The 13,154-nt window shown below is 36.5% G+C and overlaps 1 protein-coding gene across 1 annotated transcript; it reads left to right on the top strand.

Moving 5' to 3' along the window:
• The first annotated feature begins 2,293 nt into the window (after positions 1-2,293).
• On the top strand, positions 2,294-11,660 carry LOC140171080 (sugar transporter SWEET1-like). Its single transcript, XM_072194251.1, has 6 exons — positions 2,294-2,370; positions 3,036-3,113; positions 6,192-6,315; positions 7,459-7,620; positions 8,782-8,901; positions 11,571-11,660. Exons 1-6 carry the CDS (start codon positions 2,294-2,296, stop codon positions 11,658-11,660), a joined length of 651 nt encoding a protein of 216 aa, XP_072050352.1.
• The last annotated feature ends 1,494 nt before the right edge of the window (positions 11,661-13,154 follow it).

The following is a 13,154-nucleotide window of genomic DNA, read 5'->3' as shown; positions in this document are numbered from 1 at the left end:
GTTCCTTTTTTGGTAGGCCTATTATTCATGAATTAAACACACACTGTTTAAAATTCAAGGACTGTCTTTTAAACAATGTTGTTCAAAGTTTGAACAACATCGTTTAAAACAGCGACATTTTAAACAGTGTTTTTGCTGTGTAATATTGCTATCAGCAGTAGATAACACAATGTGTAATATTGCTATCAGCAGTAGATAACACAACGCGTAATATTACAATCAGCAGTAGATAACACAATGTGTAATATTGCTATCAGCAGTAGATAGCACATTGTGTAATATTGCTATCAGCAGTAGATAGCACAACACGTAATATTACTATCAGCAGTAGATACCGGTAACGCAATGTGTAATATTGCTATCAGCAGTAGATAACACAATGTGTAATATTGCTATCAGCAGTAGATAACACAATGTGTAATATTGCTACCAGCAGTAGATAGCACAATGTGTAATATTGCTATCAGCAGTAGAAAACACAATGTGTAATATTACTAACAGCAGTAGATAACACAATGTGTAATATTGCTATCAGCAGTAGATAACACAATGTGTAATATTGCTATCAGCAATAGAAAACACAATGTGTAATATTACTAACAGCAGTAGATAACACAATGCGTAATATTGCTATCAGCAGTAGATAGCACAATGTGTAATATTGCTATCAGCAGTAGAAAACACAATGTGTAATATTACTAACAGCAGTAGATAACACAATGTGTAATATTGCTACCAGCAGTAGATAGCACAATGTGTAATATTGCTATCAGCAGTAGAAAACACAATGTGTAATATTACTAACAGCAGTAGATAACACAATGTGTAATATTGCTATCAGCAGTAGATAACACAATGTGTAATATTGCTATCAGCAATAGAAAACACAATGTGTAATATTACTATCAGCAGTAGATAACACAATGTGTAATATTGCTATCAGCAGTAGATAACACAATGCGTAATATTGCTATCAGCAGTAGATAACACAATGTGTAATATTGCTATCAGCAGTAGATAGCACAATGTGTAATATTGCTATCAGCAGTAGATAACACAATGTGTAATATTGCTATCAGCAGTAGATAACACAATGTGTAATATTACTAACAGCAGTAGATAACACAATGTGTAATATTGCTATCAGCAGCAGATAGCACAATGCGTATATTGCTATCAGTAGATAACACATTATTTAATATTGCTTTCAGCAGTACATAACACTATCAGCAATAGATAACGCAGTGTGTAATCATCAGTAGATAACACAATGTGTAATATTGCTATCAGCAGTAGATAACACAATGTGTAATATTGCTTTTAGCAGTAGATAACACAATGTGTAATATTGCTGTCAGTAGTAGATAGCATACTGTATAATATTGCTATCAGCAGTAGATAGCACATTGTATAATATTGCGTCGAACCCCCCTGCCTACGGGTCTGCATTTCCTAATTTGGAAACGGGGTCCTTGTGCAAGTCTGTTGAATTCGGCAGCCTTTTTTTTTTCTTTTCTTTAATGGACACATAATTTTATTTTGGATCATGAATCTTGTTTTGGATATTTGTTTAACCAGGATCTGGTGATATAACAGCATGTAAATCTGCTGCGAGTTTATAAATATTTGCTGTGAGGTTTGTATATTAATAAATTATTCAAATTTCATTAAAAAAAGGTCATCATTCATTGTTTTTACTATGAAATTGTTGTACCAGCAACAATTTTATACTTAGTATTTATATTTGCTGTAAAAATAATTAGGAAAAAAATGCTTAAAAACGGTCGATTTTAACAAATTTGAATTGAGTAAAAGCATATGCACAATGCAGTGTGGGATCAATATTTTCCTAATCAGGCATGCATGTGTTGCCAGATTGGTCACATTTCCTGATCTAGACATTTGCCTGGACTGTACAAAGAACAAATGATATTGATAACAACATCAGGAAGCCACAACTCACAGGCCATAGTCCAACCAAGATAAGACAAGTCAAATGGTAACATATTGAACACTAATTGTGATCAGTTCATTTGATATAATATGAAACTACAGAAAGCCGCACACGTTCTAAACAACTCAGTATTCTGAGGACTACACAAAATCAGTGTTTTTACAGACTTGCATAAATAGTATTCTTTAGAATGTTTCTGTATATATTCTTCAGTACTTTTCTAATTTGTTAGTAAAATTAGTACAAAATACTGAGGAACAGTACTATTTGGTAACTCATACTGAGAAACAGTGCCATTTGGTAACTCAGAAGCTGACTTAAGTTGCTGTACTTTGAATCATGGAATTACATGAATGGATAGAATTTTTATCGTGGGCTTGTATTGTTATTACACTTCTTGGTTATATGGCAGGAATGTAAGTACTGGATATGTAATGTTTTAATATTGAGTATGAAAAGGGGATAATGTGACTTTCTGGGGTTGGCCATAGGCGTTGGAAGGGGGGGAGAGGTTGACACGTTCCACCCCCTAAATTTTTGCAAGGGGGATCCCCATAAAACTGTAACAGAAGAAAAAATAAAGCAATAATTGCCCTGTACATTTGCCTTTTTAGTACGAAAAACACAGTGTTTTGGGCCCAAATAGGGTAACATTGCCAAATTTTGCACACTTTGCACGCACTGGTTCATGAAATAGCAAACCACATCTCATTAAAATGGCCTGAAATTGAAAATTGTTAATTTTTTGACAAATTGTCAAAAAAGGCATTAAAATCTAACAAATCTGGCAGCCAGTATCCCACAGGGGGGTGAATGTTTATACCCGTCTTATAAAGTGTCTCATAGTCATAAGTGGACCAGTGTAACATTCAAATCTAGAAATTAATAATCATGTAGTATCAATTTTTCAATTCATTTCAGGCCCCTTAAAATTGATGAGAGCTCATAGATTTCAAACTCTAGGGCCCGATTTTTTTTTTTTAAATTCCTATGGCTCACTGATGTCAATGGAATGAACAAGTTGAGCAAATGTATTACAAACACATTATGTAATGATTGTTTTCCCAATTTACTTTTGCAGTCCAACATGCTATGATATATTCACCAGTAAGAGCACCAATGCCATTCCTTTCCTTCCTTTCCTGTTTGGATTCATTGCGTAAGTACAACACGATATATGATAAATCTTCCTCAGTTTCTGGACTTGCTTAAATAGTCTTGGATTGAAAGATTAACAAATGAAAATTTTGTACCCAAAAATGTCACATTATTAACTAGCTATTTCTTTAAAACTAAAGGGAGTAGAAACTTTATATTTGGTGTGCAGATATCATATCATATCATTTTATTTGCCAGCAAAAAGACACATATACATATAAAATATTGCACAATATCAAAATTACACATAAATATATAAATTACACATGCAAAGATATAAAAATGTAAGCCATGGAAGGTCATAAAGCAAGAAATTGAAATTGAATTGACCCATGTTGGAGAAAATAGAGAGATGGCATGCCTTAACCAGGAACAAATTAAACAAAAGGACAAGAGAACCCCTGGCAGGGATAGCCAGATAGTGACAAAGTCACTTTCAAAGTGGCTAAACCTAATTGATTCCCACAAGAACACGGACAGTCAGCACAGGGGAACAGGGCAAAGGATGAATCTACCTACATTCTCCAACATAAGATGAGGCGTGATAATACATTGTAAGCACAACCTTTAGATAAAAAATAGGCCTAAGCCCAACTGAAAACTATTTTGAATTCCAGCTAATTGTTTTGAAATGTTTTTGAGATTGTCCAGGAAATTAAATATACTAAACAAGAATTGGTCTTTGAGAGATGGAGGAAGTTCATCAAAATAAACTGGAAAACGATTGAAGACAGTGTATTTTAAACTATCGGTTCTAGCATAAGAATGGGAGAACTTAAGAGAATTACTATGACGAGTATTGATGGAAATATACTCCAAAGGATCAATATCATGCTTGCAGTAAAAACACTTGGCAATAAAAGAAATAGCAAGATAATTGTATCTATTGCACACAGACATCAGACCTAGTTTTTCAAGGCGTACACCATACTCAAGCTCTCCTCTGGGTGCTGGAATACAGGCACGTGCCAGACGTCCCTGTATTTTTTCCAAGGATTTTAAGTGTCCACTTTGATGTGGAAGCCAGGCTGGGATACCATATTCAAGAATTGGACGGCAGAGGGAGGTATATAATTTGACCAAAATATCTGGATCATTGCAGCGGACCAGTCGCCTAATAAATCCCAAAAGACGCGAGGTTCTTGAAGTGACTGATTTAACATGGTCCCCCATTTCAGATTTGAAGAAATCATAATGCCGAGATATTTGTAACTATGAACTACACCTAAGGGTTTGTTAAGTAAGGTGTACTGTGGAGTGGATCTATTAACACCAACTCTCCTGGACAATCTCATAACCTTGCACTTGTCTGGATTTAAAGACATTTTGTTAATATTGCACCAGTTAACTATACTGTCAAGATCATTTTGGACAGTGTTGATGTCATCTTCCGCCTGGATGGGTCTGTACAGGAGCGTGTCATCAGCATATTGGGGGAGCGATGAGCTAACAAAATTTGGCAAGTCCAAAACAAAGAGATTAAACAACAAAGGCCCCAGGACAGAACCCTGAGGGACCCCGGACTCAACAGAAACCCAATTTGACAATGCCCCTCGGAATTTAACACACTGTGAGCGACCTAAAAGAAATGAGGAAATCCAGTGCCAGAGAATACCATAACGATGAAGCTTGGCTAAGAGCAAAGAGTGGCTGACTTTATCAAAAGCCTTGCTCCAGTCCAGGAAGATGACATCAACATCTGGTGGGGATCTTTGATCCAGAATTTGTAGCCAGTGGTGGCAAACCTTACTGAGGAGAGTGGTACAGGAACGCCTAGCAATAAAACCATGTTGCTGAGGAGAAATAAGTCCATTTGTCCTCATATAATTGACAACATTACGTGTAACCACTCTCTCCAGCATTTTGCCTACCACTGAACACAATGAAATTGGTCTATAATTTTTCAAATTGGTAATATCCCCAGATTTATGTATAGGTACAACCGTAGCTTTTTTCCAATCATCTGGGATTGTACCTTGAGTAAGAGAAATATTAAAAATAATTGCAATTGGAAAAGAAACCTGAGCAGCAGTAAGCTTGAGCATAGTTGATGTGATGCCATCAGGCCCAGGGGCTTTACCATTCTTCAAGGACCTAATGATTTTAAAAACCTCAGAGGAATTGGTCAACACCCGGGACAAAAATGGAATTCCCTGATGGCCCTCACACATTGAGTCTATTGTATCTGGCTCATCAGAGGTAATAAAATTTGAAACAAAAAAATTCATTGAAAGAATTAGCAATGGTGTTGGGATCTGTAACACAAATATCATCAATCTTAAAAGAGGTAGCAGTAGGTTTAGCTTTGGATGCCCGAACAAAGGACCAAAATTTTTTACCATGATTAGAATTGTCATTTGCAATTTCTGAAACATAAGAATGGTATTCACGGTTTATAACCACCTTTAACATATTACGACACTTTTTGTAATTCTGCCATTTCCGTAAATCATCAGGAGATTTTTTGCACTTCCTGTACAGGCACTTCTTTTTCTTTGCCAGTTTGATTATTTCATCATTAATCCAAGGCTTTTTCTCCCGTCTCCTGGATCTTTTGCTTGGAACAAATGTATGGATGCACTCCATGTATTTATCTTTAAAAACACTCCAGGCTTCATTGATGTTTTTACCATGGAGAAGCTCATACCAATCGGTTACATGGAGTTCATTACAAAGACCGGTAAGATCAGCCTTGGAGTATTGAAGAAATGTACCTGGTGGAAAAATTTTGTTTAATTTTAGCAAAGTTAAGACTGAAAGCAATACCTGAGTGGTGCTAAAATACATCACTTGATTCAATACAATGGATTTACGGGTGAAAATGTCAGCTTTTGGTGATTTTTGTGCAGTTTTGACCAAATGTAATTTTTATATATTGAAAAGAATGATTTCTGCATCATGGAAATTAAGTATATCTGTGACCTGTGGTTTTCGACCCATGATGTTTACATCTTGAAATTCAGTAGTAGGCAGAAAGTACATGATTTTTGTGATTTTGGACATTTTGGCCTCACTTTGTTTGTTTGCTCATTCATTCATAGGTTAAATTATTCATTGATTTTTTTGTTCTTTTGTTCAGAAATGTAGGTTGTCTTTGGTACGGAATTCGGATCTGGGATTTTCCAACATTAGTGTGCAACACAACAGGCTCAGCATTATACACGGTCTATGTTGCTGTCTATCTCATTTATACAAATAAAAAGGCAAGAAATGTTTAAGTTTGTTTTATATGTTTTATATGTTTTTAAAAGTCCAAACATGAAGTTGGAATTTTAAATTACACTTAGCCTAAACATACCTTTAATTTCAATGTGATGCATTAATTACCGGTATATGCATGTGCCCAGGCCTTGCCGTTTGAGGCGAGCAATCTTCATTACTCACTAAGTTTTATTCCAGATGTTTCAGAATAACCATACTCCGTTCTCAATAGATTGAGTGTCTATATAGAGAACACATGCAGTTATAAATTTTGGTATATTTTAACTTGAACCTTGCATATTTTGTACTCTTTCAAAACTGCAAAAATGAGTTCGGCAACTATTGTAGCAGGGTGACGCATATAATTTTTGCATTCCCGACCCCGGAGGGGGCACTCACATGTAATAGTGGTATGGGTATGTGCGGCGGTCAAGGGTCCCTTTTTCAGGCCCTCCGGCAGTTCCTCAAGACCCACATTTGGATCATACTCCAGTTCTTTGAGCCTCAAATTCTTTGCAGCTCTTTAGCTCAAATCTGGAAAATTTTGGAATTTTTTAGATCCAAAACCTATAATTTGGCCCAATTGTAGTTCACAAGACCCGAATGTTGACATTTCAGTTCACCAAGCCCCTATTTTGCCGAAAATCAGTTCTTAGTTCTCAAAGTTTGGTGCTCCACGCCCCACACCCCTACCAAAATTTTGGTTGAGTGCCCCCCCTCCCCCCGGGTTCCCGACATACAAGAAATCTGCCATTCACTGGCTTGATTGATGGTGTGTGGATGTGATGAGTATAAGATATCTTACACTTCCCAGAATCCTTTGCAACATCATACATCATTACATCAAATGATACTCCTCTTACTTTGTACATGTTTCACTTGTTTTCATGTTGAGAATAGACTGGCTAAACATGGGTCGATAATCAAGAAATAAACATATTGTGCAAGTTCTGTTCATTGAGGTACATTTTGTCACTATCGACCCATGTTGCTCTAGATAGCAAATCAGTACAGACAATTTAAGTGGGAGAAATGCATTGTGGGAAGTGTAAGATATCTTCTCTGGATGAGTATTGTGTTATGTAAAGTTTTTCGATTTCAAAATGCTTTCTACAGCATTGTTTTTCACTGATGTTCTTTTTCAGGCTAGCACCTTTCAACTAAGCTTCTTAACAGCCATTGGTCTCATATCCTTCTATCTATATCTTACACAATTAGTAGTGTCTCAAGCTGATATAACATACCAATTAGGGCTGTCTATTGCAACTTTTATACTTATCTGGAATGTATCACCAATTCTAGAAATTGTAAGTATTCATCTTGCTCAAACTTAGGGATGAAATCAAAACTCAACCGGCAGGTGACCGCCGGTTCCGTCCGGTTGCTATTGTTTTAAACATTGGGAACCGGGCGGAACTGCTGGTTGAGTTTTGATTTCATTCCTTACATGTATTTTGTGATCCTAGCATCCTCTTTTAATGACATTTTTCAGTAGATATCCACATAAAAAGCTTATTCACAAAATTTCAGTCGATTCTGATTTTGCATTTAGGCGTTATGCATGGTTATGAGCTATTTTGTGTATTACACTCCCGATTACATTTACACTGCTCCATAGACAAGGCATTGTAATTTTGTTCTGACGTAGTCAAATTTCACGATATTCCTGCTAAATGAATAAATCTGCAAGAATTTTTTTACATAAACATTTATGCAGCCAGAGGTTTCCAGTGGTATAAAAATCACAACTTTTTTTTAGAAAAGTTGAGGCATGATGCTGTGGATCACGAAATACCTTTTTCATGGGAACAAACAGGCTAAACTCATTAACCCTAACCCAACTAGGACTCACTAAAGCTCACTATTAAAACCACTCTGCGTGCATGCATTCCACGGGACTTGATGACGCAATCAGACCAAGTCATATATACCCAGGGAATCGTTGGCCGGGCCAACGTCACCTGTGTAGCTACATGCTAGGGATCTTCTGCGTGGCATGCGAGGGGTCCGAGGTTCGAATCCTGGGGGTGCCAAGTGACTTTCTTCTTCATCTTCTCTCCTTTTTCGTTCCTTCTTTCCCTTCCGATAGCACAAAAACCACGGGTAGGGTTAGGGTTAAGCCACAATTACTATTATTACATTTACATGTATACCGTATATAGAATTCCATGCATACTTCGAACTGAGTGGCATTTTTTTTTTTTTTTTTTTTTTGAGAGAGAGAGAGACAAAAGTCAGACTCCTTCCAACAACCTAACATTTGGTCTTACAATAATACTTGTTTGTACAGCCTCCTGTATCAGTAATAAGTTACACTTTGTTAAGAACCATTGGGTAATAATCATCATGGGGCAATTCTACAAAGGGAAGTTCATGTTTGAGAAAAAATTGATTAAAAAAAGGTGATTTTGACCTATTACCTATTTCTAACTTGACTCAGTGCTTGATTTAATCCTTTTATTTTACAGAGAGAAGTAATGCACACTAAATCAAGCGAGTGTTTATCACCGACCCTCTCCCTGGCTATGTTAATGAGTTCAATAGCATGGGGTCTTTATGGACATGCAATAGATGACATATTTATAGCAGTAAGTATGATTGACTAGTATCTACCAGTATTTTTGGTAACAGGTCAATCAATACCCTGAAGTTTTTCTGGGAGGGGGGCATTGGAGGAAAATTAATTTCAGGGGGGTAAATATCAACAAATTATGTGCAAAATTGCAACAAAATTTTGTCATTTTGGATTTTTACTGGGGGACATCTGGTGGGCAGAGTTCTGTTTGGGGATTTCCCCCTCCCATGGAGCTGTCAATATGTGACCGGTCATTAGTCCTAAAACCCAATTTAACTTAGTTATAAACCCTAACACCTTACCCATAACCCGAAATTTAATCAAAACTTGAAACAAAAATGTTACATATAGCCACACACACGCCCTACATACAGCTCGCTAGCCATATAGAAAAGTGATTATTCACCATAGGAGTGATTATGTATAAGGATTAACTACCACAGCAATAGGTTAAAATGCTTCTTGAATATATTGCACTGCACTAGTATGTTCATATTTTGGAATTGACACACAAGGAAAGGGTGTTTATTTCCAATATGGCAAGTTTCATCTCCGCCATTTTTATTACGCCTAGATTTGGCGTATTTTACTAGTTAACATCGTCAGGTGGCAGTCAACGTACCTAATTAGTATAAATTATCGTGATGACTGTTTTTCCTAAAAAACTAGAAAAGACAATTGCAAAGACAAGAAATTGCATTGGAGCGGAATTTTATCACAGACTTTTATGATAAAGTTAATTTATAAAAAGTCAATATTTTTTCAGACAGAAAAAATTCCCACGGAGTGACTATAAAGGCGAGACTGTCTTTTAATCATGTCATAAAATAGCCAAGCATTAGGCCTACTCAAGTGGGCGGCTGTTTTTGTCCATTCAGGAATACCATTGTTACTATATACAATGCTAAAAGGATAACCTGAATGGAACCACACGTGAGTTATAATAACGTGTAAGTTGTGGTCTTCACTATGATTGGCTGGCTTGTTTACAAGACCAGCCATGAAAACCACACTTGATAAAAGTTGCACTGCACATTCGGCGTTGATGATACAGCAGCTCTTTACCTGTAGAGCTGGAGTTAGTATATACTAGAATGTGCTTTTAAGTTCAAGCTTGAGCTTTAATATCATGCTAACATGACTTCATTAATTTTGTTTTCATGTTATTGTCCTAACACGAGAGATCCGAAATGGATATTCGTGCCTAAGGACAGGAAGGTCATTTTTTTAACAATCATCACACGAAAGACCAGAAATGGATACTCGTGCTGAAATTTGCATAGATCCAAGTTCGGAATCTATGGTTTCTTGTATGCTTTTATATGATATACCATATAGGCCTATATTATATAAGAAAAACGATATAATTCAACTATAGACATTCTTCAACTAAGTAGCATGTTACTAGTATAGGTTGTACTGCTATGAATAAGTAAAGCAGTAAGCCTATAGAGTGTCTGGAATTATTCAATATTACGGCGCAAGATGACATTGTCATGGCGCTGTAGTAATTTGTGAGAGCTTTAGTAAAAGCTAACCGATACATAATTCGACACATCGAATTTATGTTCAAAATCTAAACATGGGTCAGTTTTAGAACCATTCTAGACCTTCGCAGCGCAACTGATGACGGAGTGTAACTCCAGAAACGTGAATTTGTATATAAGCTTGCATACAGCTTGCAAATCACGTCTTGCTAGCTGTATGTTTAGTAGCAACGGATTTAGCTTGTTCCAATTTTGGTAGATAATCATGATATTGGAACAAAGTATAGCTAATTGCCGATATGAGTGGGTTTCGTTTGAGAATATGTTATGCGCAGAGTAGCATAACTTAATACATTTGTAAGGCTCCAAAGAGCAGGCAAAAGAGACTTCTAGTAAAATCATCATTATCATAAAATATAGTACCAAGTGCAGGTACATATAAAGTATACTTGCTTTCAAGTCTGAAAGAAAATTATGTGAACTCCATTAATTGCAAGTCTTTGCTATGTGTTTTAAGCTGTATGGAATTAATATTTTGTTTAACTCCTAGTTAGCACGCTTACTTTTCAGAACGTCGCATTAAAAGCCAATAAGACATGTAACACTGATCTCTCACAAAGTTGTTTCGATTAATCAATATTGTTATACCATGTACACGGTAGAGTGAAGAGATCAGATGGTGTTTGACATGTTTAGATGTTTACAGCATGATTCGATATTTCGGGTATTTCTAGCCAGAATTACCTGAGGATTTCAGATAGAAATTCCTTACAAAAATGAGACTCTAAATTGTTCCATAGTTTTGGATATTTCTATGTTTTTCGTATTATATTTTCATCGCCCAATGAGATAGCTTCTGACTGGATTCAGGTTCTGTCCGGGACCTGCCGCAGTTATAGCCTTGAATCATATATGTCAAAGAACCTGGATGGCAATTCTACAGAATACCTGTTCGTACCTGTAAGATCTTTGAAAAGAGCAGTATTGTATTCAATCTATGATTGCAGACATACACAGTTGGTGAGTGCAACCTGCTTGCAGTGCAGTGCAGGGTGATATATTCAAAACTTGTTTTAGACTATTGCTATGGTAGTTAATAATCTTGTTACATCATCACTTCTACTGCAAATATTCTCCTGCTTTTCAGGCGAGACAAAAACTAATTCTCTTGTATTTTTTTCCTCTATCTTTCTAGGGACCATGTATCCCTGGTATATTTTCAGGGTTTATACAACTGCTTCTTTGGTATACGTATCCTGCTACTAAAACTGTCAAAACAGACTGAGCATTTGGCTCATCATCAAAACAACACTAGAACTAGAGCTGAGCCAGTTGAAATAATTTGAGACTCAATGCAAGTAAATCAGACCACTCCCCTTCATTAGGGATGCGCTTCTGAATCAAACCCTCGAAATATACCAACTTTGACGAAAAAGAGACCCAAAATGTACTCATTTTCAATTATTTCTGTTTAAAATACAGTGAATTTATTTGCCCAATTCTGGAAATATTTTTGCAAATTTTGCAAAAACAAATAATGAAGAATCTGCACTTTTTCCAGATTTCTGGAGATAATTTTGAAAGTTTACCTCATCTCTAAACCAGTTTTATGAAATTGCACCCGAAGTTATACCAAAAAGCCTGAAAATGCACCCAAAGCAGCTGCACATCTCTGTGCCCAGCTTTCCAGGAAGTACCTGCATGCAGCTTAAAGGAGTATCCCATCATGCATTGCAGTCTATCTGCTTGCTCCATAGCAAATGTCCCGGCAAATGTATGCAAAACATAAAAGAGTCGCTTAAGCATTGAGAGCTATCGATAATTTCACAATACTTTAGAGATCATATTTTTTCAAACAAGTCTAAGCTCCCAGGATAGAAGCGAGTAATTGAAAGTTGAAGTGAGGTATTTTGTGTACACTTTCTATGGCACATGCAGTTCTACTATGGTACCGCAGAGCATGATGGGATACACCCATCAGCTGCTGTGAAGTACCTATATGAGATGGATGTCAGCAATATGCAAATTTGAGGTTGAGATGAGGTTGCAACACGTTTATAAGCTTATTATTTGATGGATGTAAAATATTGTTGTTTCAAGTGGGAGGTGTTATATATTGTTTTGTGATCTTTGACCTTGCATAATCTTGTAACTGTAAACCCAAGAAGATGCATGTGTGATTGAGATGTCAAAACATTGCTTTTCAAACAGGGGGTCGACATTGACCAGGGGTTGTATTTAAGCGGTGGCCCTGCGTCAGTAGATTATGTGTCGGGCCAGTATATTGTTAAGGGATATGAGACAAGACTAATTAAAATAAGTGGGGGATGTTTGTGACAGTTTTCTGGTGTACTTCAGTGTAATTTATTTTCGAAATTTATTTTTGATAGCGAACATCATTTAAAATGAGTGGTATCAAACTTTGAAAGTGAACTATTGAACTTTAATTAGCAGGCTGTTTTTAAGGTATAGATGAGTTGACTTCTGACCTCAGATTTTGTTCAGGGCCTGTGGTTTTAAAACTCCCGCCACTCACAATAAGGCTTTTGAACAGTGCAGTTGTTGTACGCAGTTCACTGAAGCATATTGATATACCAGTCCCTTGCCTTTGTTGATAAACATGGAGGTGGAACTCATCTATAGCGAACCCTTTTCTGTATTAGAAATGGCAAACATTTTATCCCCATTGGATTCACATGTTAGTGATACAGAACCTTCCAAATAGCGAACCTTAGTGGAGGGGGATGACTCTAAGTCAGAAGGTCACACCGGTCTATGA

This window comes from Amphiura filiformis, chromosome 15 (assembly GCF_039555335.1).
Source record: "Amphiura filiformis chromosome 15, Afil_fr2py, whole genome shotgun sequence".
In the NCBI taxonomy this organism is placed as follows: Eukaryota; Metazoa; Echinodermata; class Ophiuroidea; order Amphilepidida; family Amphiuridae; genus Amphiura; species Amphiura filiformis.
Note: the sequence above shows the minus strand (reverse complement) of the source record. Positions and strands in the feature narration are given on the sequence as shown.

Coding starts and splice junctions, on each gene's coding strand:
- LOC140171080 (XM_072194251.1), top strand. CDS start 2,294: ATGGAATTACATGAATGGATAGAATTTTTATCGTGGGCTTGTATTGTT. Junction 3,114..6,191: donor TTCCTGTTTGGATTCATTGC/GTAAGTACAACA, acceptor TCTTTTGTTCAG/AAATGTAGGTTGTCTTTGGT. Junction 7,621..8,781: donor TATCACCAATTCTAGAAATT/GTAAGTATTCAT, acceptor TTTATTTTACAG/AGAGAAGTAATGCACACTAA.